Source organism: Hyposmocoma kahamanoa, unplaced genomic scaffold (assembly GCF_003589595.1).
Source record: "Hyposmocoma kahamanoa isolate Upper Pololo Valley unplaced genomic scaffold, ASM358959v1 84, whole genome shotgun sequence".
Taxonomy (NCBI): domain Eukaryota; kingdom Metazoa; phylum Arthropoda; class Insecta; order Lepidoptera; family Cosmopterigidae; genus Hyposmocoma; species Hyposmocoma kahamanoa.
The window spans coordinates 7,188,878-7,214,865 of NW_020654229.1; the positions used below are offsets into that span (position 1 = coordinate 7,188,878).

Genomic DNA, 25,988 nt, shown 5'->3' on the forward strand with positions numbered 1-25,988 from the left:
GACCTCACGATTTTTTCTATGTGCTTGCGTCGTGTCTTTGTACTTGGCTGTTCAACGACTTTTTAGTCGTAGCGCCATCTATGAGAAATCTTTGACAGATTTATCACCCAGTTAGTACCTTTACAGCTACCAGTCCTGGCGAGAGATGTCGCTATTCACTGTATTAATTAAATTTTTATTGAATTGATATTCAATTATTTTTTGTGAAATTACTCGACTAGTTTGTTATAATTATTAATACAAAGATCGACTGTTTCTTGGTTTAATACATGATCACTATGAAAATGTGATTTCTCAGTGTTTGCAAGGATCAAGTGACACTTTATACGTACTTTTCCGTATTTAGCAAAAATGTGTTAACCACACTTGACACATAGAGTAATAATTTTGTTGATATATCGAATTTTGCATAAACCATTTCCATTTAATTACTAATCATAAATTTGTTAACTTAAAAAAACAATAAACTGATCGTAATTAATTACAGATGTTTTGATGTATAATTGCCCTGTAAACTTCATTAATTAAATGAGCAATGACAAATAGTTGCCAAACATCTTTAATTCTCAATATCTCGAAACTGTCATTTTGTGGGTTAACTCATTTATGCAGAACAGGGCCCAAACGTGATAAGGAACCTGAACATGTAAATGATCTGTGATATGTATTTATTTAATAAAAAATACAATTTTTAATTCAGTCTTCACAATAGACTTAGGACATCATAAGAGTCTGTTCACATGAGAAGTTACAACTACATGAATTTTATTCGTAAGTCGCCGTAAATGTTCACATGATGACGGGCGGTGAACGCGCATTAAATTATGATTATTAATTTATTAACACATGCGGCTACTTATGAATATAATTCATGTAGACACGAGCGTGCGTTAACAAAACGCGTTAAAAACCTGAACTGGCACTAAGTCGGCGAAAGGAACTTGTTCGCGGTGTACATCACTTACGCAAGATGTTACATTTGCAAAAATGAACATCATTATGTGACGAACATCGTATGTGCTGAACCGTATATCGTACCACTCGCTATAGTATCGTAACCGAATAAAACCAGGTAAAACGTACGAACTTACTCAACGTGTACTCCAATCGACTGCAGTGGCGGATTTGCCCTAAGGCCACCCTATAATTTGCCCTAGGGTGGCCAATTTGAAGATAACAAGAAATAACTCAAGGTACGTAAATATTCTAAAGGCTCACGCACATTATGGCGGGCCGCACTGCACCGCATCGTATACCAATAATCTTCCTAAATCACTCGTACATTTTATTTATAAAATGTAGATATGTCTACCAGTAGATATATGAGTGCTGAGAAAGGGGCGGCTGGTACTGACTACACGGCAGTGGGCCTACGGTGGCCAAGACTGCAAATCCGCCACTGATCGTCTGCCTTTTTTGTACGTATATGCGTATAGTTCACTGATATATCGATATTGGCGTGACTACGAGCTACAATTTACTATTACTAGACCACAAATACATTGCCCTTAACAATTTGCCTAATGTGACTTACAACAATTACTCAGGAAACGATCGAAATGTGTCGAATTTACTTGTAATGTACCTCAAATTCTGTGGCGAACATCGTAAGTGATGAACAGAGTAAGTGACGAACATCGTAAGTGATGAACAGCGTAAGTGACGAACATTGTAAGTGATGAACAGCGTACGCGACGTACATCGTAAATGATAAACAGCGTTCGAGAAAGACATACTGCAATCCTTGTAAACAATACGCCGTTTACGTAATAAATTTAGAACATGTATAGGGTAGATCGTCCGAGGTGGAAACCACCAATGATACATTTTGTGTTTTTCTATTTTATACATAAGAGGTGAACTACGTGAAGAAAAAATTGTCCGTGGTCCACCGAGTTGAACCGCACGGGCAACAAGCGAATTTGATGATCTGGTAACTTGTTTATTTTTATTGTAATACAAGAAATAATTCCTGCTATAGTCTATATTAAATTTAACGAGTAAAAAGAAAATAAAATTGCACAATGTACTTTTTATGATCTTGGTGCAAGTTATATGAATTTTATATATTTGCCAATAAATAAAAGAGTCAAATGTAATTTTGGTGTTGTAGGAATATTATATTTAGTGCAGTTTTTTGTAACAATCAGTGTTTTTTTATATATTTTCAATAGAGTTTTATTTCCTAGAAAACCGAATCGGTTTCATAATTTTAACAGGATAATGCGTAGTATAGCATTTATTATTCTGCTATGTCTAGGAAGTGCTCGGAGTTTTCTGTGGCCGAATGGAGTCGTTCACTTTTCTGTCGATCCTAGAGATTATGGTAAGTACTTTGTTAGGGTAATGAGAGCCGCCATAGCTTAGTTGGATAAACGCTGCTCAATTTGTATTGCGGCGGAACGTAAGCTAATTTTTGTAACCATATTGTATATAGCATAATAAACTTTATGGTCAAATGTTCGCTCGCGCATTCCGCGGAAGATTTTGGCTTATATCTTGTACAATATCGTTGCAAAATTCTATTTTTTCGTTCCTCCGCAATATAAATTGCGCCTATGACAATACATTTTCAAGATAACAGTTCTGCAACATCAAAATTCAAAACCTAATACGATAGATTGTATTTTCTTCACATAGTACTCCCACAATACTTGTTGAGTAGTAGAATTTACAGAAACTTTCAAGCAATAGAGCTCCTTGCATTTGTTTACAACAAATGTGAGGGCAAAAGTATTGACCATTTTCAAGCGACACTCAATACAATACAATAAAGTTGAAATCGCTTTATTTTTTTCTTTGTTCAATACTTAAGATGGCTGTCAAAACCAAAAGGTAGGTAGGCTGATGGTGTCAGACTGATCCAGCCATTAGTAGGTACTAATGGGTCCACTCAAAAAACTTGATACTACCTCTGCTTGAATTCAAATTATTCCGTTACTAATACGGTTCATTTTTGCTTGGGTCGAACGGCAGGGCCATTGGCTTTATCTCAGAATTTATTATTTAACGAATGAAAGCGATTTGAAAAATGTATATCGTATTATGTGTTCTGTTTAGTTCAGTTGATATAGAAAAAATCTTTGGTAATGTACAGTCTTAAACATGAGATTCCTGACACTAGCCAACCTACCTTTTGGTTTTGAGATCCATCTTACGTATTGAACAAAGAAAAAATTAAAGCGACTTCAACTTTATTGCATATGCAATACAGTGGAGTGTCGCTTGAAAAAGTTCAAAATATTTTTAAAACCTATACTAAATTTCAAAGAGTCATATCAAAATAAATTTTACGGCTCACAAGTTAAAGATTCAAGTTCATTTAACAATTTTCTCCAAATTTTTATTTTTTGTAAACTGACTCCACTAGTTTGTTATAATTGTTATACCAGTACCGTAAATTCGAAGTTCTATGAAGAAAATTGTAGCGCTGTAATGTATCGCCAAAACAATCTTTCAAATTTGTGGTTTAAAATGTGACAGTTTGTGACTGTATAAAGGGTTTTTCACCAAGAACTCTGTTTTGTAAATCAAAATAAACCAATAGATTTAGATGCCAGTGATTCAAATTTTTATTGTATCAAAAAAAGCAAGGTTTGGCAGTTATGAATGAAAAATGATATCTGATAAATGTCCACCACGACCACAGTTACAGATTTCTATTCTTTCATCAAAGTTTTTAATCACATTTTGACAAAATGGTGGATCTATATCGTATACGTCACGAATTTTGAGGTTTAAGGCTGCAATCGATTCGACTGGCTAATAATCCAGCGGTGTCAAATCACATGAAATTATGCGATCGGGAAATTTGGTTTGCAATAAATTCATTGTTTCGGTGGCTGTGTGACTGTGTGTGATCAAGCACACGACTTGTTCGTTCGTCGTCACATGATGTTTTTTAAAAAAGCTATGACCTATTTTTAACCGGCTTCAAAAAAGGACGAGGTACTTAATTCGGCTCTATATTTTTTTGTATGTATATTGCGCGATAACTCTGAGATTATTGTGTACCGATTTCGTTGGTTATTCTTTTGTTGGAAAGAGGGTACCTCATTATAAGTCTCATTTAAGTGTCAGGTATCTTGTAATGACTGTACCTATTCAACACAGCGGTTTTCTTGAAAAGTTTTGAGGTAGTTTGTGTTTTTTTCTTTAATTTTAGTATAGTATCAATGTCTAAAGTATTTGATTAAACACTTATGCGGAATCAGCCGCGGAAGATTTCTGTCACACGAATTCCTACACAAAAACTCTACTGCTACTAAATACGATATTTACAGAACAGAACAGGTTTCATTTCTAGAGCAGTTCCTATTAAAGAATCGTTTCCTCCTAGATTTCCATTCGGAAGATATAATAACCGCAGCGCTGACACGCATAGAGCGAGAAATCTGCATCAAGTTCTTCAAGCTGCCACTCAACTACACCATGAACGCCGTGAACAAGCTGGAGAAGTACATCTTCATCTCGAATCCGGATAAGAACAAAGAATGTCCGCCGGTTCATTACAATTTCTCTGGGACCGTAATTGTAAGGGGATTATATTATTGGCATCTAAACATTAAGTATGTCACCACACATTAGTACATTTGCGAACTGCATCCGATATCAGAGATCTAAAAACTCTGATCCATACTTGTCACGGCTTCATTACTCCACAATGTCTGCGGATATTGTAGAGTATATACGATGGAAAGCCAATGCTGTCCTGAGTTGTGTATCCATTTGTGATGAGAGTACCAACACATCACAATGTCGGTACATGACGCCCTTCGGCCAAAACGTCGACGTATGTTTCCGAGGCCGGCCACCGGATACCCGCGTTGCGTCACGCGTCGCAGACATTACGTGTAAATAAATAATTAGTAATTAGTGTTTTATTCTTGCAGTGCCACACAGAGCTTTAAATCCCAAAGATCTGAGGGGCACTGCCGCTGCCCTCGTCACCCTGAGATTTAAGTTGACAAGTCTCATGTACCCTTCAAAACCGGAACGCAGTAATGCTAATATTACTGCGTTCTTGGCTTAGCAGCAGAAATAGGTAAGGTGGCAGTACTTTTATAAGGGGCTCTACTGCTGCTACTATAAGGTGTAATATTTATTGGTATTTGTCATTGACTTACAAATAAATGGACGACGGGTCTAATACAAAAACCACGAAAAAAATGTCCCAAGTCAACCTATTTAAACGTAGTGACATGTAAAGGAATATGAAAAAGCTTTACTGTCTAATTTTGCTTGCTTCGCTGTCAGTCAAACAAACGAAGACTAAAACGTGAATGACGCTCTGTATACGATTTTAACGCCCTATAAGGTCGGACACTTTTTAGCGCGGACCCGACGTCCATATAATTGTAAGTCAATGGTATTTGTAATCTGAATATAAATTAAAAAAATTAAATTATTCTGGCCGGTTAATTGTGGTGATTCCCTAATTTCATGTTAATTTTAACAGGACTTCCCCATCGGTTACAATTGCCTTACTGCAAAAGATATATCCGTCAAGGTTGTCGACATGCTCAAGGCCACATTCAGGCGTAGCAACGGTAAGACCCTTTTCTTTATCGTGTCATTTGTCACAAGTGAATCTGACCACGGTCCAATCATCTTTGTGTCATAGGTACTTAAGTATATTACACTTGAAATCGCCATACTGATTAAACTCTACTGGTCATTCGTAAGGCAGATTCCCCTGAGAAGAAGGAGCAAGAAACTCTAGGGGTTGCACTTTTGAATACATTTATCATTACAATCATTGACTTACAATTATATGGACGTCGGGTCCGCGCTAAAAAGTGTCCGAACTTATAGGGCTTTAAAGTCATATACAGAGCGTCATTCACGCTTTAGTCTTCGTTTGTTCGACTGACAGCGAAGCAAGCAAAATTAGACAGTAGGTACTGCGATGACATTACAATTTAAATTCAATGTTTTAGCTTTTTCATATTCCTTTACATGTCACTACGTTTAAATAGGTTGACTTGGGACATTTTTTTCATGGTTTTTGTATTAGACCCATCGTCCATTTATTTGTAAGTCAATGATTACAATATTTAATTTAAACATCTTAGATCGAGAATACCTTAAAGAACTAGACGGGTCACTACCACAGAATTTTGTCATCCAAGTATCTACGCAGAAGTTGTATATATATATAATAACCTTTAGGATAAAGCTTTTGTTTCACAATAGTTTTAAACCTCCCAAATGGCAAATTTTCAATATCAATCGGGATCTTATTATAGAAACGTATATGAATTTGAGACTTTACATAGACGACCGTCAAGAACAGCTAGTTTATTTTTATTCCTCGTATTAATGTTATGTCTGTCACTATTTTTCATGAAAAAATTCATATTTTCCTTAACATAAATAACATTGTCATATGTAAATGTACTGTGACGCTAGTGTAAGAATGTTATTTTCCTTATACTTAACTCTCAAAGTCACTATTGAGGCCCAGATTGTAAATTTCCCTAACCGCACGTTTCTGCAGGGCAAAGGGGCGTATTCCAGAACTCTACTCAATGCTCAAGTCAGGATTTGAGCAGACTTGAGTATGATTTCAAGCACTGGAAATACGACCCTAATGGCAAGGACTTGAGTATGATTTCTAGTGCTTTGAATCATACTCAAGTCCTACCTTGAGCATTGAGTAGAGTTCTAGAATACGACCCAAAAGATTCTATAGTTATATAGATTTTATATTCAGAGACTTTGCTAAACAAATAGGAAAATATTAAAACCGATCTGTCCTATTCCACGTGGTTTTTTTTTTATAATTTGAACAGGGGAGATAGTTTCTCTGATTTTAACAAGGATGATGGTTGTTGGGACAGACACGTATTCTGTTCAGTAATATATAAACGAACCATAACGAGTCCATATAACTCTACTCCCACCGGCTTTTCCTTAATAATACTGAGTACAGCAGGCTTAGCATGATCCCGAAGACAAAAGTTATCTCTTCTGCGATGACAGTCCCAAGAAGAGATAACTTTTGTCTTCGAGAGAAAATTGACATTTCGAAGAAGAGATAACTTTTGTCTTCGGGCTCATGCTAAGCCTGCAGTAGCTTCCCGATGGATCTTGGCCAGTTCAGCGCGAGTCAAGCCGGCCTTAAGTGTTGCCAATTCGCCTTTTAACGGAAAAAGTAGTTTTTGTTAATGTGCTTAGGTGTTTTTTGTTCTACACCGGTTTTACTAACGACAAATGTCACGCCTCGCCACTGTGACGCACTGCAGAAACAATATGACAACCTCAACGACGCCCTAAAGGCGTTGTTATAATAATAATACCTACTTTATTTCTGACCAAAAACAATTATCCATAGTAAAGAACTTAGGAATAAGGTTAGTATGATGCTATTCAAATGTTAAAATTAAAATACAATAAATTATAATTAAAATCCAAAAACTATACAATCACGAATAATTACAACATTAAATATAAATTGAAATTATTTAAATATAAAATTGAAATTAATATAACACACATAAATAAACTTAAACTGGGCCTGGATAGGGTAATCAATTTTATCCGTCACAACTTTCAGAATGCTGTTGGGGCACCCACGCATAAGTCGCCAAAGTGAAGCAACATGCTTCCTCAGATTGGCGTGAAAGCCTTGCGTGTCTCAGCGAACATGCCTGAAGCGCTATAGTATCGTGGTAACCCCAACAACATCCTAAACGCGTTGTTATATTGTACCCTCAGCATATTTAGGGTCACCTTATTATACTTCACCCACAGGCTACACGTGAAGATTTGACAGTACGCTTTAAAAAGCGTTAATTTAACCTCCCCACTACAACGTGCAAACCTCCGGGCGAGCTTATTTGATCTTACTGCAAGGGCACTCCGTTCTATCTCTTTATCTACCAGATAGGACTGATCACGTCACCCAGTGATCCAGGTGCCACAAAGGGAGACCGGCGGTACAACGCCCACTTCCCCACCTCGCAGCTTAAGCACTAGGAGCTCATTTTTCTTTGCATTATACCCGAGTCCCTGGGCAACAGCATAATTTTCACATATCTTAAGTAGCTCACAGAGGGCACATATTGATGGGCTCAGTAGCACCATATCATCTGCATAGCTGATATTGTTAACTATGACGCAATCCAACGAGCAGCCAACATTAGTACTGCAGAGCTCACCAATCAATGCATTTACACACAGGTTGATGAGCTTAGGTGACGTTAAACCTCCCTGCCTCACCCCACATCCCAACCCGTATGGTTCCGACAGCGACCCGGCCCACTTAACATTGTTGATCTGGTTTCGACACCAAAACTTGAAAAGCCCAATAACCTCAAACGGGAGATTTGTCTCACAACTCGGCTTATGTCATAACACGTCATACAAGACCGTATCGAAGGCCTGAACAGACCAAGGAAGCACGCTTACACTGGCGTACTTCTGTCTGTGTAATACCGAACAGTATGCTTGAGGCAAAGCAAAGTCCAGGCCTGAACCCGAACTGCGCATCATGAATTTTCAGATGCTTAGTTAAAATGCAATCAAGCAAACCGTCCAGTGCCTTAACAATGATAGTGGCCAACGATATAGGTCTGTAGTTGTTTTTGTCAGACACGTCTACCGTTTTGTTCTTAACAAGAAGTACCAACATCGTCTGCATCAAACCGTCAGGTAGGTGCGAGTGCCTCAAACAAAGATTAAATAATTGAGACAAAACTCCCGGCAATCGTTCACCCGCCTGTTTTAAATTCTCTACACTCAAGTCATCACGCCCAGGTGACTTCCCTTTCGTCATTCTCTTAATGATAGATGCCACGTCGTCAGCAGTGAATTGAGAGATAGATGGGGCACCATAATAGGAAGTTTCTCGCACCCACCCGTGATCCGGCGGCTCACGGGGCTCGACTTTGAAATGCTCCATGAAAAGGTTTGCAATATCCTACGCCATCAACACACCCAATTCCTTCCCAAACTTATGAAAGTTCTTCGACTCATGATGTGATGCCATTATATCCAACTTAATTGGTTCCATTGGCACCACTTTAATTTAGCCTTAAATTTGTTCTTAGTGACTTTATACGTTCATATGTAAGGGGCTAAGGTCCTGAGGGGGCTTATCCATCAACACCCAATCCAGGAAACTTATATAAAGAGCGTAATTTTCACTGCAGCAGTAGGTACATTTGGTGAACCTGCAAGCGATCACCGATAGTCCTCTGCGCTTGCACACTATATAGGTACCTCACCTCGCTCAATAAAACCGATATGAATGAATAAAAACAACAACTATTAAAAATTTTTTTAATAGTTGTTGTTTTAATTTAGTCTAATTTCTATTAATAATTAATAATAAATTAAACTTAATAAAAAATTCATTCAATAAAATAATTTGTAAAACTTAATGTAGCGTAAATTGGAATGTTTTCTTTGTAAAATTAAAAATAAGGTATTTAATTAATAACTATTATAACTATAGTGAAAAAATAGGGTGGTTTGCATCAATATTAGACATAACTGGTTGAAGACTGTACTACCTCAGTCAACCGTGACCATGGGACCTGTAAAGGGCCCGAAACGTCGGTTTGTTTGATAAAACAAATATACGCGATTTAAATCCGGAAAAATAGTTTCATTCCTATGTATAACAATCGCGAAAACCTAAGAACTCGATAACAACTATTAAAATTATGCAATTGCAAAATTATAAAATTGCACTTGACTATTACATAAATTGAAAGTAATTATTAATTAAATATTTACATAAGTAATTATAAATCATTGCGATGGTATTTTTATTTACGTAAGAGTGATCTGACTTTGGGAGAATCTTGTAACACTGTTGTTTTTTCTTGCAGTGGATAGACAAATTAATAGCTACGATTTGCTAAAAGAATTTGGCCACCACGTGAGTATATTGATTGGTGTAACAAACCTAAGTACAGTCTTGTTTGTACATAGAAAAATTCGTCGTCACGCATACCCCGCTGCGGGTAATGGATGACGCAGCGGGTTATGTGGAACCAGGGGCCCACCTCGCGTTACGGGAGAAGCCCCAGTGCATTTGGGTATCTATCTAAAATAACATGACTGTGCTGTTTTATGTAACAAAGCAATGCAATGTACCTACGTTTACCCATCATCGGATATATCTACAGTGTTTTTTAATTGGGACAGTATGGGGAAATTCGAAACAATCGGAGACGGGAAACTGTCTTATGAACCATCAAGTTTTTGTGAAAACAATTTTGGCATAGTAAATTTATTGGTCAAGCGTGTGTTGTCCATAAAAATGAACAAGGTTGATTTTTTTAATGCTGATCGACTCGGTGTTATGTAAGGATCATTGTAAGTATTGGAAGAAAAAGTCGGGACAGCAGAAGCTGGTCAAATTTAATTAAATGTATTTTGTATGAAAAACCTTTTTATTTAATTAGACCTACTTCCGTCCCGATTTTTTCTTCCAGTACAATAAAATGGTCCTTACATGAAACTTAGTCTATCAGCATTCAAAAAAATATTAGTAAACTTTTTTCATTTTTATGGATAACTCACGTTTGACTAAAAAATTACTGTATTAAAACTGTTTTCACAAAAAAAGAATTAACTGTCTCACTTTAAAAAACACTTTATCAGATAGAAAGAAATTAATAAGATAATATTTAGACCCCGCCAAAGAGTAATAATTAAATATCTCCATATTGACACGGACATATGTACACACCTTGTAATACCCATCACAATTAATTAATATATTCCCAGGAACCCAACAATGACGAATATTTAATATCGGCCTCCGATCGCAACCTAATCAACACGCACTACTATAACGAGTGCGGGGCACTGTATCAAAGTTTAGTCCCGCCCCCGAAGCGCCGCAGCAACGACCCCGACCAGCCTATATCACCACTAACTTTCAACTACTACGATAAATTTACTTGGCCATTGGGGGTCATTATGTACACCGTGGTTCCTGAATTACGTAAGTAACCCTACTCAAGCAACTCATTTAGTCTCGCTCCCGAAGTACCGACGACCCCGATCAAATATTAATAAAATAATAAAATAAAATTCATTTATTTCGGGCAGCAAAAACCCATATTATAGACAATACATTCACTACATATTACATTATTATTACCTGAAATTTAATGCATAATAAAAATAAAATTTACAAAATATTACAAAACACAAACTATCATTATAAAATTATTTAACTTATGAACTAAGTGTTTGAAACAACATGCAGGCGACAAGCTTGGTTCATATATGGACAGTCGAACCTGTCCGCAATCATGCGCATGATGGTGTTGGGGCTGACCCGTACCCTACTCACCAGTGCCAATGCGCGTTTGCGCATGGTTGAGTAAAAACAGTCTACGTGAGCCGCTGCGAACATGCCCGAGGCGCTGCAGTATCGGGGCAGCCCCATCAACACCCTAAACGCATTATTGTGTTGGACACGGAGGGCCCTATATGCCTTCTGAGAGTACGTCTCCCACAGGCTGCATGTGTAGAAGGAAGTGCAAAATGCAATATATTGCATCGCTCAATAACTCACAGTATTAAGCATTCCCAATTAATTTTCTCTCGCTCCAGAAGTATCGGAGCTACGATCCCGACCGGTCTGTATCGCCACTTACTTAACTACTACGCTAAATTTATCTAGCCTTTAGGTGTTATTATGTAGGTACGCAGTAGTTCATGAACTACGTAAGTAACCATAGTCTGGCAACTCATTTAGTTTCGCTCCCGAAGTACAGTCGGCACCGATCAAATTGTATCGCATGTTGTCGCAAATTTACTTGACTTCTAGGGATCATTTCGTATAATGGTGTAGTTGGATACTTCTTTAAGTATTATTAAGAATTTCCAATTAGTTAAGGCTCGCTCCCGAAGCGCGCCGTAGCGACGACTCCGACTAATCTATGTCACCACTGATTTTCAACTACTACGATTCATTTACTTGGCCATTGGGGGTCATTATGCGCACAGTAGTTCCTGAAGTACGTAGGTAACCATAGTCTAGTAACTCATTTAGTCTAGCTCCCGAAGTACCGACGACCCCGATCAAATTGTATCACCCAATTGTTTTTCAATACTACGATAAATTTACTTCACTTACAATTAAATATTATCTTTCTAATTGTCGTGTCCACGGCTACGGTAATTAGACCTAATTACCGTTTCCATAAAATATTCCTGTCTCAATAACTCGAAAACTACTTTGTCATTATTCTGATGCCATTTAGACATATTGAGAGTTAAGCTTAAAGTTGGTCGTATTTCAATGTTAAATGGTAAATTAAGCGAGAAAAAACAAGGATTACGGTAATTAGGCTGAGGACACCGAAATGGCTACGGTAATTAGGCTAAGAACACCGAATGTGAGAATGGCCGATAAAAGAGCTGCGGTAAGGGCGGAGCAGCTCAGTCTGGATCCAGCAGCACAGTAGTGAATGACTTTTAGAGAATACTTGTGAGCTTGTCAGTTTGAATACGCTATCAAATAAAGTGAACTGAAATTGAGATCGGATTTTATTTACACAGCCACACAAATTACACCCAAAGTCATGAGATAAATAAATGTAGTACAAATATTTCTCCCAGTCCGGGCATCGAACCCGGGACCTGAGCGTGGCATCCAGTATCCAGTATTCGGTCAACGGTATCCTTTCCAGGTAGACTTTTTAGAATAATATTATTTTATGCGCAGGCGGCACGGCAGACCACACGGCCCTGAAGAAAGCAATAACAACGATTGAACTATCCTCTTGCGTGGTATTCCAATTCATTGATTTGACAGGAGAAGTCGTTCTGGTCCCAAAGAATGTCCTCGTCTTTGATATCAGGGGACAGGACATTCCTAGTTTCGGATTTGTTGAAGGCCAACAGGTATATGATAAAATAAAATATTATTTAATTCTCAATTTATTGCAATTGCTGCAATTGGTAAATCAGTTTGTCCCATTACGCTAATGCATGCTTGTGTTAAGAAAGCCTTGCAAAGTCTCTAAACTTAAAACTGAGAATTTACTTATTCATGAAAATCGATTCAAGTGCATAGGATCTAACGATTGTTTTTCATGTCGATTTATTTCAAAACATGTAAGCAAGCTATAAACATTTTGGAACAATATCAATACTTTCAATTTGTTTTTAAGGGAATTTCATTCGATCGGCTTGGAGCAGAATTTTTCTAAATGCGAATTATTTATAGATAAGTTCGCAAATGAGAGCCGGAGAGTTGATATTATTTCAAAATTCAATATTTTAACTCCCATTATTCATATCGTCGTACCCTCCGCCTGCTGCCGTAGTCGATGACCCGATCCCAACTTTGATAAATGACCCGCAGCTTGATTTTGATTCAAATGGAAATCGATCCGATCGGGTAGTCTCGAAATCAGATGGGTTTCTGAGCGAGAAGATGAGCCTGATTCCTACTATATCTTTCTAATTTGTGAGTTAAATAAACTATTGTTCCCATTTGAAATGTCAAAAGTTTCCGTTCGGCCCGTTGTGGATCGCAATTATGCGCCTCGACTCGGAAGAGATGCAGAGATGGAGCACACTACACTCGTCCAACACTAGAGGGGCGCGGTGTTCTAGCGCGCCCCACCGCGCTAGAACACCGCTCCCCTCTTAGTCTTAGACACCCCCGTGTCCGCTACCGGGGCCCCATTTACGGAGGCAGCTGGTCAGCATACGCTCTCCTTCTACGTCCGATTCTCCTGCGGCGGATCGGATCCGGGGCGGAAACTTCCCGTTCTCGTTCCGGCGCCTCCTTCTGAGCCATCACAACCTCGCAGAAGGTTGCGACAGTGTCCCAAGACCTCTTGCTCTCAACCACAGAGCGAACTACAGTTGGGAGGAGATCATTTCCTACAATGGCGACCAGGGCATCATGCTGCTTTGTCCATGCAGGGCACTCCTCCAACGTGTGTTGGGCTGTCTCCTCAAGGCAGTTGTCACAGTGGTGATATTTTGGAGTCGGCTCCTTTCCTGCGATTCGCCACAGGTACCTCCCAAAGCAATCGTGACCCGAGAGTACCTGGTCATGCGGAACGTCAGGACTCCGTGCTCCCTGCTTAACCATTCAGACAATATAGGACGAACTGCCTCGACGGTCTTAAAGCCAGCGCTGGGTTGCCACTCCTCTAGCATTAATTGGTGCAGCTCCGCTTTACAGACCTCCACCTCCCTAGGAGGCAGACAACAGTACGATCACATGTGGCTTTGTTATACCGTGGGCACGATATTCTAAACAATATTTCAGACATTAAGACTAGCAGATATGGTGCACGGCTGCCGTGGGCACACAGCTCACACGTTGAACACGTTATTCCGGATTCTGGGAATACCGATGACGTCGAATCGGTTTGACCGAGACAACTACATTCATATCAACTGGAAGAACGTTATTAAAGGTACGAAAGGTAAAGAAACAAAAAAAACAATGTAAGTGCCCTAGGGCTCGATTACTGTCGGAACCGCTGTGGCAAAAACTCACACAAACAAAATGATAAACATTCCGAAATCTTGAAGATGATTGGTCATACTTTCTTATTTAAAAAGATGTAACAAATTCTGGATTGTTAATATGATTTAAATTTTGCCCAGTCGTTATTTCGTTGAAAGTTCAATACCTTTGTTGCAAGACACGACGTTTGGATTTTACATTGAAATTTTATTCAATGTGCTGCCATCTTGCGGCCAATAGCTGGACTACGACGAACTATTAACATCTTAATCAATTCGATAAACAGAAAATTTAAAATTTATTAGAATAAGACTTACCGGTGATTTTAAATACTACTACAGGTAATATTTTTGGTGCAGCTACCATCATTGCACTCCAAAACAGCACGATAAGGCATTTTTCTACAAATTTTGAGAATTTGCGCGAAAAAATGACATAATCGTATCATACAAAGCGTAAATGGCGAACTGAGCTCAAAGAGGTCTTTCGAAACCTATAGTTGGCACGCGTAGGACGCTTGTTAACGAAATTGTAATTTGTAATAAGAATAAACGAAAAGTGGACTGTAATTTTAGCTGGTCGGACAAAACGTAAATAGCAATATTTTTGATCTCGGATGACCATATAAAACCCACCTACCTTTAATCTCCTTGTCTTCGGCTCCTCCGGTATGATATGGTGGATGACGTCACCGCTATTCGTTGGCTACTTTTTGGAGCTCCAAAGGTCCACCGTCACAATCATTCACCAGTAGACACCAACACGACACCAAACAGTCAATAATAAAAATGATGGATGAATGAGAGGGAATGCACATAAAATATCACTCTGTCAAGCCCGAAGTCGAGAGAGTTCTGGCGGGCGGCCTCCCGAACCAATATAAGAAAAAATGCAGGTGAGATTATATTGCGATCCAGCGACTTATTATAAAACTACCTACATATTGTCCGAGCGCAGATTATTATAAAAGTTATGTGTTAAGGATGTTTACACATTTACGAACAACGCTAACTGATCATTTCTACTGTATTTATTGTTCTGTTGTTACTACGTAACAGATACATCACTTTCTTACAAAATCGAATATATCTACGCTATAATAGCCTACTAAATTTAACTAATGACCATGGGTCGGAAAAAGGTGTTCCAATTATATAGATATATGTATAGACATAGCTACTAGGAGCGATAAAGAGTTATTATTATGTTATTATAGTTTCCATCAGCGGACCACCCGTGCCGGACTGCGTTGCCACAGTTGGACGGTCAGTTCAATACCGTCCCGCACTAAAAAGTTTGGCAATTCGTTCTTATGCCGAACCATCAAATTGTGGAACCAACTCCCGGCGCATGTATTCCCTCCCCTCTATAACATCGGGTCCTTCAAACGTAGTGTGAAGAAGCATTTGGCCAGACCGGCAAAATGATAGTGACGGAGTGAAGATATTTGTGTTTTCCATCCGTTACTCTCATCTCTGGACTGTATTCGCACTTTCCATCAGGCGCGGTGCAGTCATTTTGCCGAGTCACAATAAAAAAAATAAAAATAAAAATGAAAACCACCAAATATTACTTAGTTTTATCGAATTCCGGATTTCCGGAAATGGTTTTACTGCATCGTAAAACAAACTATTGTCCTAGGCAGTCGAAGTTGGATTTTAAAGTAATTTTAATGGTGTCATGTAAAAAAATGCAGCACATAACTGACTTGTTGCCGTTCCGTCAATGTGACCGTGAATGTGCGGGGCCCAGTGCGGTATCTAATGCTAGGGAGGGGCGGAGAGTGAACATTTTCATTACTTTTTTATTGTCTGCTTTTGGTATAAGGTCCGTCATCTACTGCATTTTTGTACATGGCACCATTAAAATTACTTTAAATTCCTAAGTAGTTTTGTCTTACGATGCAGCAAAACCATTTCCAGAAATCCGGAATTCGAGAAACTACTTAATTAATGTTTGGTGGTTTTTACAACTCTATTGCGCTCCTTGTAGCTATATCTAAACGTGTATCTATATAATGAAGAATACCTTTTTCCGACCATTGCTAATTACACAGGCGCTCACTACGATGAAAAAGGAACCTAAGCACGCGCTCAGAGAGGTAAAAATAACGTTACCCTCCGTGTGCAGTCGTGCAGAACCGAATACAAGGATTGTAATGCAAATGAAAGACTTGTCTGCGCGCTTGCACTGTCGGCGGTAGGTACTAATCACGTGACCTCGAGCGAGTGAATGACGGAGCCCTGGTACCTAAAAGCTAAGTGTGGTGTATCTGCTTAGGAGATATAATACATTATCTCGCGCACTGGTGGCATCACAGAACAATAAATAGGTACAATAGAAGTGCTTAGTACGCGTGACACGTGCGCCAAGTCCGCCATTTTTGTTTTGCAGGTTATGGTTGAGTCAATTATCTCACGTAAAACCTAGAAAATCGGGGAAAAATGCATTGTTTTGCAATTTTGGAATGCAAAAAGGGTGGTCGAACTTGTGATATTAAAGTATAAGTATTTAAGTATTATATTTTTCAACGCCCTGCGCGTTCAGTACAACAACGCGTTCAGGGTTTTATTGGGTTTGCTACGGTACTGCAGCGCATCAGGCATGTTCGCGGATGGTTTCCATGCTATCCTTAGAAAGAGAGCTGCCTCATTAATAAGTCGTATCCGTTGCGGCACGAATGAGATTCTGCGCGTTGTGGCTGGTAGAGTGGATTGCCCGATCATGCTACATTGCATGAAACTGCATTTAAAACCATGTCGATGAATTATTTGATATTTAATTTAATTTGTTTAATTATTCTATGTTTTTAAGTTGCCTTTTGTTTAATTTAAATTTGTTTTATTGAATTATCTAAGCTAATATTATAACTGTAAAATATGGACTGTAGTTGTCTGAGAATAAATGATTTTTGATTTGATTTGATTATCTATGGTGGTGTTTTGTATCTTTATTAAGTCTTATTATATTTCATTCTCATAAATTTCCCATTTTCTGTTTCTCGTAATAATTTGTGTGTTACTAGAAACGAAAGTAAATCTTATACTGCTGCAATATGGTCACTTCTTTTTTGGACAAATAAGTAAACATCTCGAATTCATCGTCATTCAGCAATTAACCGCTAGATTATAGAACATTGAATAAAATTTCAGTATAGAATCAAAACGTCGCAACTTGCTATAATAGGTATTGGACTTTAAACGATATGTCAACAGGGTAAAGTTTAAATTATAAGTATTAACTGTCCAGAATGTGTTACATCTTTCTAAATTAGAAATTACGGCCACTCATTATCAAGATTTCATATTGGTTAACATTATGATAGTGTGGGTTTTGGCGACAGCGGTTCTGATAGTAATCGAGGCTTACAGCTTCTTGCATTGATTTTTCTTCCGTGGGACAATCCAATTCATTAGATTAAGTCGAATTTATATAAAATAGTATAACAGATGATGAACAATTTAATTATTGAAATTGAAAATAATCCAATGTTAATTCAGTTGACAGTCTCACTCAGAGCGATTACACATAGCAGCGTTGCAAACGCGATACACATTTTTAATTAATTAACTAATTTATTTATTTAATGTATTTATCATTTTATACTAGAAAATTTATAGTGTAATTAATTAGTTCTCGTAATTTGTAAAGGCGAAATGGGGATGGCCCGTGTAAAGTATATGGTGACCGACCGGTTTCGCGAGTGTGGAATACACGGCTCGATGCTTAATGACTGTACGAATTTTTATTGTGTTCGGATGTACTAAATAGTTTAATTTTTTCATGAAATACCGTGTCCTACTATACACAAACAAAATAGTTCTTCAAATGTTTTTAACATGGTCCAGGGTTTTAAACAATAGTGTTGAAAAATATGGTTGTATTCTTCAAATTTGCGGAACAATGCTGCCAAGCTTTTGTACCAAACTAAAAAAAATCAATAAATCACGAAGACTATTGCTGAATTGGTTTTTTAACTGACATTGCGTCTTTGTAAATTCTGTGTTTGAAATATTTTTAAAACGAGCAATTTAGTGCAAGTTATGTAAGTTAAATTTAAACTTCCACTATATTACGTGGATGAGAACACGATAAAACAAATCGCACATGAAATCAAATACAGTCGTAACTCAAAATTGTAGAATTAAGAAAACACGATTTGAAAGATCAAAAAATTTGTGTACGAAACCACTAAATTTATATTATTTTCGTTTATGAATGGATAAATAAAAATTGTGTAAAATAAAAATAACCACATTATTCGCAATAAAGTCCATTCAGTATTTTTTTTCAACTTTCAAATTCAATTTTCTAAATTCCATCAATTTTTGAGTTACGACAGTATTTGGTATAATATATATTTTTTTCTTTATAATATCAAGTGACGGGACATGTTGTATTATATGTCAATATCATTGACTTACAAATAAATGGACGACGGGTCTAATACAAAAACCACGAAAAAAATGTCCCAAGTCAACCTATTCGAAATTTAAATTGTTATGTCATCGCAGTATCGCGCTGTCAGTAAAACAAATGAAGACTAAAGCGGAGTGTCGCGCTCTGTATACGATTTTAGCGCCTTACAAGTGCGGACACTTTTTAGCGCGGACCCGACGTCCATATAATTGTAAGTCAATGGTCAATATGGTCTAATTAGGTACATGCTAGAATTAAGTGTGTGAAATAAATATTAAGCGTAAGGATTTGAGTCAAACCAGCTATGGTTTTTACAATACAATACAGTGTGTTAAATAAAAAAAAATAAAAAAATATGCGATGCGATGCAATCGCGCGTTTGCATCGCTGCTAAAGCCGTGTGTAACCACTCTTATATCAACAGGCAAAGAACATGTATTAGAAAAAGTACCTGAAGAAGCCTTCGTGCATTACATTCCATACGAATTCGAGAGCGTAACACATGCACCTGCTAACTTTATGTGTCAGAACTGTGACTTAGGTGCCAACACCGTCGAGCCTATTCAGGTAATATCTTTTATAATAATAATAACATCATTGGTATTTTTCAGTCAAATAACTCGAGTTTTATTTGATCCGGTGGGACTTAAACCCACGATCATGCTGCACCTTAGCATTGCTCTTACCAACACGCACGCACCCCTCATGGAAGAATGGCATTAGTGGAATTACGTCAAACATGTTTATTGCTCCATTATATACTGAAAAACATAACCCATATCCTAGAGGTGGTATTTCCCGGCAATGGCACAGTCGGCCGGGGTCAGGGATTCAGGTTCAAGAACCGGCGAACAGTGACCGCCTTCTGCATCTATGCTGGAAGCGACACGCCATAGAAGTCCAACCGCCTCAAGCTGTTAGAAAGGCTGACTGGAATTAACCCATAGGCGGATAAAACAATTGGGATTATTTCGTCGAGATACTTCTAATTATTATTATTATTATAATTTTCTAGGACCTTCTCTGGCAGCGTACGCTTCTCATGGGTCACCGTACAGTTCTCGCTAATTCAGATGTATTGATGCTGCGTCTTGTTTATGGGAGGGAGTGCGTCAAGCGCAATGGCAACACCGTTAGTGATGTAAGTGTACAAACGTAGAAGTACAAATGCATATTATAGGTCTTTTCACTTTGGAATCTGAAACTCGAGACCAGGGTGTCTACTCTCGCTCTATGTTCAGTACAATTATTGTCAAATATGTAATACTGCCGTCCGCGAATCTAAAGCTAAGTGACAAAATAATTTATTGAGATGTGATAAAAAAATCATAACCCAGTTTTAGAATATTTAAATTGTTTAATATTTGAGCTATGCATCGTTAGTGTAGGTTCCGATAAATGGAACAAGTTAGCAGTTTTTAAAAGAAAATTTTGTGCTCTTTTTTTAACCGACTTTAAAAAGTAGAAGGTTCTCAATTCGACTGTTTTTTTTCCACATATAATACAACTCGAACTAGAATGTTATAAAAAGCCGACGCATGCAGCCACAATGTATTAGATATAAAATAAATAATTTCCATATCCTAAAATAAATAAATAATAATAAATAAATAACGCACACACTCAACATAGCCCCGCACTAGGGAAACCCTGTGTCGCGGGTACCATGGACACACACATAGACAACCACAAATTACACCCAAACTCACGAGAGAAATAAATGTAAGCCATACAAACATTTCTCCCGGCCCGGGAATCGAACCTGGGACCTCTGCGTGGCAGTCCGGCATGGTAACCGTTCGGCCACGGAGGCAGTTTAGTTTAGTGTAAAAATACCGAAGAATGTATATTTACAAACTTAATTTAGTAAAATATAGGTAAATTGTAAATGTTTAGTTTTTTAACCGACTTCAAAAAAGGAGGAGGTTCTCAATTCGACTGTATGTTTTTTTTTTGTATGTATGTTACGCGATAACTCCGGTATTTGTGAACCGATTTTCATGATTCTATTTTTGTTGGAAAGAGGGTACCTCCATAGTGGTCCCATTTCATTTTGAAGAAAACCATCCACCTCTAAGGGTGGCTGTTCACACATGAAGAGTAATTTTTATTAATAGCGCCTAAATTTTATTATAAGGAGCAATTATTTTAACGGTTGATTTTGCTATTCTCCAATTCAAGGCGTTGTTCTCTCTCAATATACTTTGAGTAGTGAGAACAGATTTTTATTATCTCCAGTGTCAAGTCCCGTATAGTGGCGAACTAGGGGATATTTCAATAAAATGTATATAATTCCACGTACGTTTGAGGTCGGTTTGTTTAGTACTCTGTACTGAGATTATTTCTATTTAAAACGGATATTTGACCATTTGTCACTTAGCCGTGGTATTTTAGTTAGTGAACGGCGGAATACTCGAATAGTAAAAAAAAATTAATTTAATAACTGCCTCCGTGGCCGAACGGTTACCATGCCGGACAGCCACGCAGAGGTCCCAGGTTCGATTCCCGGGCCGGGAGAAATATTTGTATGGCCTACAGTTATTTCTCTCGTGAGTTTGGGTGTAATTTGTGGTTATCTATGTGTGTGTCCATGGCACCGCGACACAGGGTTTCTCTAGTGCGGGGCTATGTTGAGTGTGTGCGTTATTATTATTATTATTATTATTAAAAGACGGATGATGCGAATGAAGTTTCATGCTCGATATTGTCTTTTAATTAGGTTGAATAGTCCTTATTTGTATTTGTAATTGTTTCGGACGGAGAAACACCCCCCAGAATCTGGGCAATGGGTTAAAACCTAATCAACTTGCCCAATAAAATCAGGCTCTCTCTATCTGAAACTATATTAAACTTCCTTTGTTTCTGCTACAAATAAAAGAACTTGATTAAAATATCATGTTTTCACCGCCTTGCCCATAAATAAAAAACTCCAAATTTTGGAATTGAAAAAAAACACGATTTGTAAGTTCAAAAAGTGAAACTGAATGTAACTAATATATATTCTCGTTTACAAATGGATAACTAAATATTATGAATAAATAAAAATAATCACATTATTCCCAATAAGAACCCTTCAATTATTTTTTCATGTGCGAAATATGGAACCCAACTTTTGAATTTTCAAGTTTATTGAATGTCACAATGTTTAACTATCATGATATTAAATTATTTTTTGGTGAAATTACTCTACTAGTTAAATAATTACTAATAACAAAGATCGAATACTTAGAAAAATTCATTCGACCCGGCTGAGTTCGATCCAGCACCCTTGAACAAACCGTGCCAGTGATCTGGCAAATGAAGCCACGGTACGAACCCAGCAGACCTTATGAATCTTTCAATGTGCTTCCTGCAGATCTTTGTTTTTCATTGTTAAAGTGTGAGATTTTACAACAAAAAAATATACCTGCATATAAACCTGAGTAGGTTTATCCGTGCACCTCAATTCATTGATGGAATCTCTGTAACGAAGCTAGCAAACCCTATTGTTTACTTGCAACATGCCAACCTATTACTTCTATAAATATCACCCAAGTATACTTATAAGGCGATCGAATAAAGATGCAAATAAACAAGAAGTACCTTCGACATAGTGTCATCAATTATAAATAAAATATCCTATTCATTTGTTCCAATTATAGTCACCGCTGGAGGACAAAGGCAAAGGGGCAGTGATCTCGAATCAAAATAATACGGTACATTATTTTTCATTATTAACATCTACGTTAGCTAGTCTATGGCTGCTAAGTTCTGGCGTCAACGCCAACGGCGCCGACCAGATGTCGTCGGTTGCGTACGGAAGAGATCGGAAATTCTTAGAAAGCCAAAATAGTCATAGTATATATTGGTTGTCCTTGATATCGACATTTTTAAGTTGGTCAAGTTTCAGCGATTCGTGGAGAAAAGTTAATTGTATTGATGGCTTAATTACCTCCTAATTTGTCTTTAAATAAGAATAAAATGATGCCCTGTATTAGATTCAGCTTTATTGCGACCCCGGAATACCATTTTCGTTGAATAATTATATGTATATATACATTTAAAATGTTGAACTACATTTAACTGCTCAATTTAAGTTTCACTGTATAATTGAATCAAATTTAACTATTCAATTGGATTGAATTTAACTATGCAATTGAATTGAGTTCCAGTTGTTTTGCACTGTTTAATTGGTTTAATTTTTAATTGAATTTAACCGTTTAATAATTTACATATTAAATTAATTGTCTTTTTTATGTTCCCCAGGGTATACCAGTGGACAAGTCACATCCAAACCAAGCTATATCAAAAAATAAATTAATAGGTACATCATCACTAATTGGTACCCCCTTCTTCCCAGGTATAGGGCAAGTTAAGCCCATTGTTGGGCAAGCGATTTTGTCCCCTGACAAAGTGGATCAGATCGGTCAGAATCAGATTTTTCCGTCAAGGTATTAGGAATCAAGTAAATTATCCACGCATCAATAAAGTTTTGTTATAACTGGTCGATTCACTGTGTAACTCCTCTGCTTTATAACATCTCATTGTGAAAAACGTATGAAGACTTAAGAACACTCATACAGGGCCACTATTTTGCTAATTTTCTTGAAGCCACTCGGCATTGTAGTTCTATTGAGGTTCCACTGAGATCATGGGCATATGCGTGGCGCATTGGATCTAAATTCTGTTCCACTTATAAAGTATAACTCCACGCCTATAGCTTATGCACCCACTACAGCTAATTTTATCTACTTTTAGATTGTAATTTGGCTTGGTCACCTCATATTAATGAAGTCAGTCGAAAAGTCCATTTCTCTTTGCACTCGCTTAAAGGGTCTCCAAAACTTTTAAATTTAAGATTTATTTGGCCCAATCTCTTATTTTACCCTTCTTAGATTATGCTGATTCCTGCTATTTGGATGCTACAGAGGCCCTGCTAAATAAGCTTGAACGGTTGCAAAATCTATGTACATCAGGTTTATCTTTGGCCTTCGTAAATTTGACCGAATCTCACGCTGTCGTAATCAACTCAAGTGGCTCCCCATTCGTCTCCGCAGGAATTTGAATGTTGTCACTGTTTTGTACAATATTCTCCGTAACCCTTCGTCTCCCGAGTATCTGAAAGAGCGTTTTAGCTTTCTCAGGTCTCAGGACCACGGATTTATATACTTCTTAAACTGGATCGCTCCCTTCGATATACCAATATTACAAATTTACACCTTATTGGGTTACGTTAAGGTTTATTTTAAGTAAAAGTAAAAAACCGAGACACGTGAGATAGCTCGAAGCAGTGGTCAACCCTTGTCTAACAAGTTGCCAACGCTAAATAAAATTTTCTTAGGTAAAGTCTAGTCTGAACTTTTTTAAATATTGGATATATGGTAAATGCCTTTACTATAATACAAAAAAATATATTAACAATGGAATGTGTTACGTAGTCTATCAAATAACTATACCAATTTGTATTATGAAATAATATTAGTAGTTTTGGTCAGCCATAAGCGGCCACATTTTCTGTAAAAATTAAAAAGTAAAAAACAATATGGCTGGCTGAAAGATGAATGAAGACACTATTAGAAAGAGACGCATTACTACTTTGAAACCTCTCACTCGGCTTAACTTAGTGCGCGGTCCAGTTTAAAATATAAGTCTGTCGCTCTCTCGTTAGGTCCCAGTTATCTTTTCTATCCCTCAATTCCGGTTTTTATTCTCACTCCTTCACTGTTCATGCGGTCAGACTTTTGAACGCACTTTCTATTTCTGTTTACGAAAGTACATCATTAGTTTCTTTTAAATTGAGAGTTAAGGAGCATTATTTATCTACTGTTCCTGTGAAACATGTATTTATCTAGTTTATAACAGTTTAATGTTATTAATATTTTATTACATAATTTTCTTTTTTCTGAACGTAAGCTCGTTAATGCAGTCATTTAGTCCTGTATTTAGTCTGCAGGAAGAAATTTCTTATAGAAATAAGCAGTACCTTTTGTTTGTGTGTTCCTTTTATTAAATGTATTCTGTGCTTTTTACTGTGCAATAAATATTATTTTTTAACCGACTTCAAAAAAGGAGGAGGTTCTCAATTCGAATGTATGTTCTTTTTTTTTGTATGTATGTTACGCGATAATTCCGGTATTTGTGAACCGATTTTCATGATTCTTTTTTTTTTGGAAAGGGGGTACTTCCATAATGGTCCCATTTCATTTTGAAGAAAATCATCCACCTCGAAGGGTGGCTGTTTACGCATGAAGATTCATTTTCAAAAACGCGCCTAACATTAATTTAGGAGCAATTATTTTAATGGTTGATTTTGCTATTTCTCCTTTCCGTTTATTCAAGGCGTTTTTCTCTCGATATACTTTGAGTAGTGAGAACCGATTTTTATTATCTCCAGTGTCAAGTCCTGTATAGTGGCGTGTTACAATATGGATACGTGCGGGGATTAGCGGGATCGTTGGGTTAGTTTAACTAGCTCGGTAAGCTTAGTTCGCGGTGCGAACCGAAAGATGTATAGATGCCCCGGCTACGTGAGTTAAGTTGGCTTAGCGTCGTTCGCGGTGTGCCCTGCGCTTTAATGGTTTCAAGAAAATTAGCAAATTGGGGCCCTGGACAATTTATATTGGTAATTTGCAGTTGGACATGAATTCGGTTTTTTATAATGCTCATTATAATTATTTTTTCTAGCCAATATTGTTAACATATCACATTTGAGGACCTCTCTGTGGTCGAATGGCTTGCTCAAGTTTTCATGGTGTTGCCATCTCTGAGGTCCTGGGTTCGATCCCCGGAAAACTTACTTTTAGTAGTAGCCGACGGCAGCTGCGGAATTCCGTGGAAGACGCGTGACGTGATTGTTGGCTCGTATCGAGTTTGTACATTTGACCATAAAGTTCACCATGCTATGTACAATATCGTTACAAAAATTCTCTTCCATTCCATTCTGCAGCAATATAAATTGAGCCTTACTTTGGGATCAGAGCAACGTGTATGACGTCTAATTTTTTAATTTTATTTATTTATTTACATATTTTGTACACGTACTGTAGTTGGTTTTTGTATTGTCTATGAGATATTTATACATAAAAGACGTCCATAACTTTGTTGGTTAAATAAACAAATGAAAAAT

The 25,988-nt window shown here is 37.4% G+C and overlaps 1 protein-coding gene across 1 annotated transcript; it reads left to right on the top strand.

The window, feature by feature from the left end:
• Positions 1-2,282: 2,282 nt before the first annotated feature.
• LOC113234537 lies at positions 2,283-24,299 on the top strand. The gene is made up of 11 exons (XM_026469878.1): positions 2,283-2,326; positions 4,340-4,533; positions 5,459-5,549; positions 9,840-9,889; positions 10,744-10,963; positions 12,698-12,876; positions 14,261-14,411; positions 19,308-19,450; positions 19,899-20,024; positions 22,525-22,578; positions 23,129-24,299. The coding sequence occupies exons 2-11, from the start codon at positions 4,432-4,434 to the stop codon at positions 23,318-23,320; spliced, it is 1,308 nt and encodes a 435-aa protein (XP_026325663.1). The 5' UTR covers positions 2,283-2,326; positions 4,340-4,431; the 3' UTR covers positions 23,321-24,299.
• Positions 24,300-25,988: the final 1,689 nt, after the last annotated feature.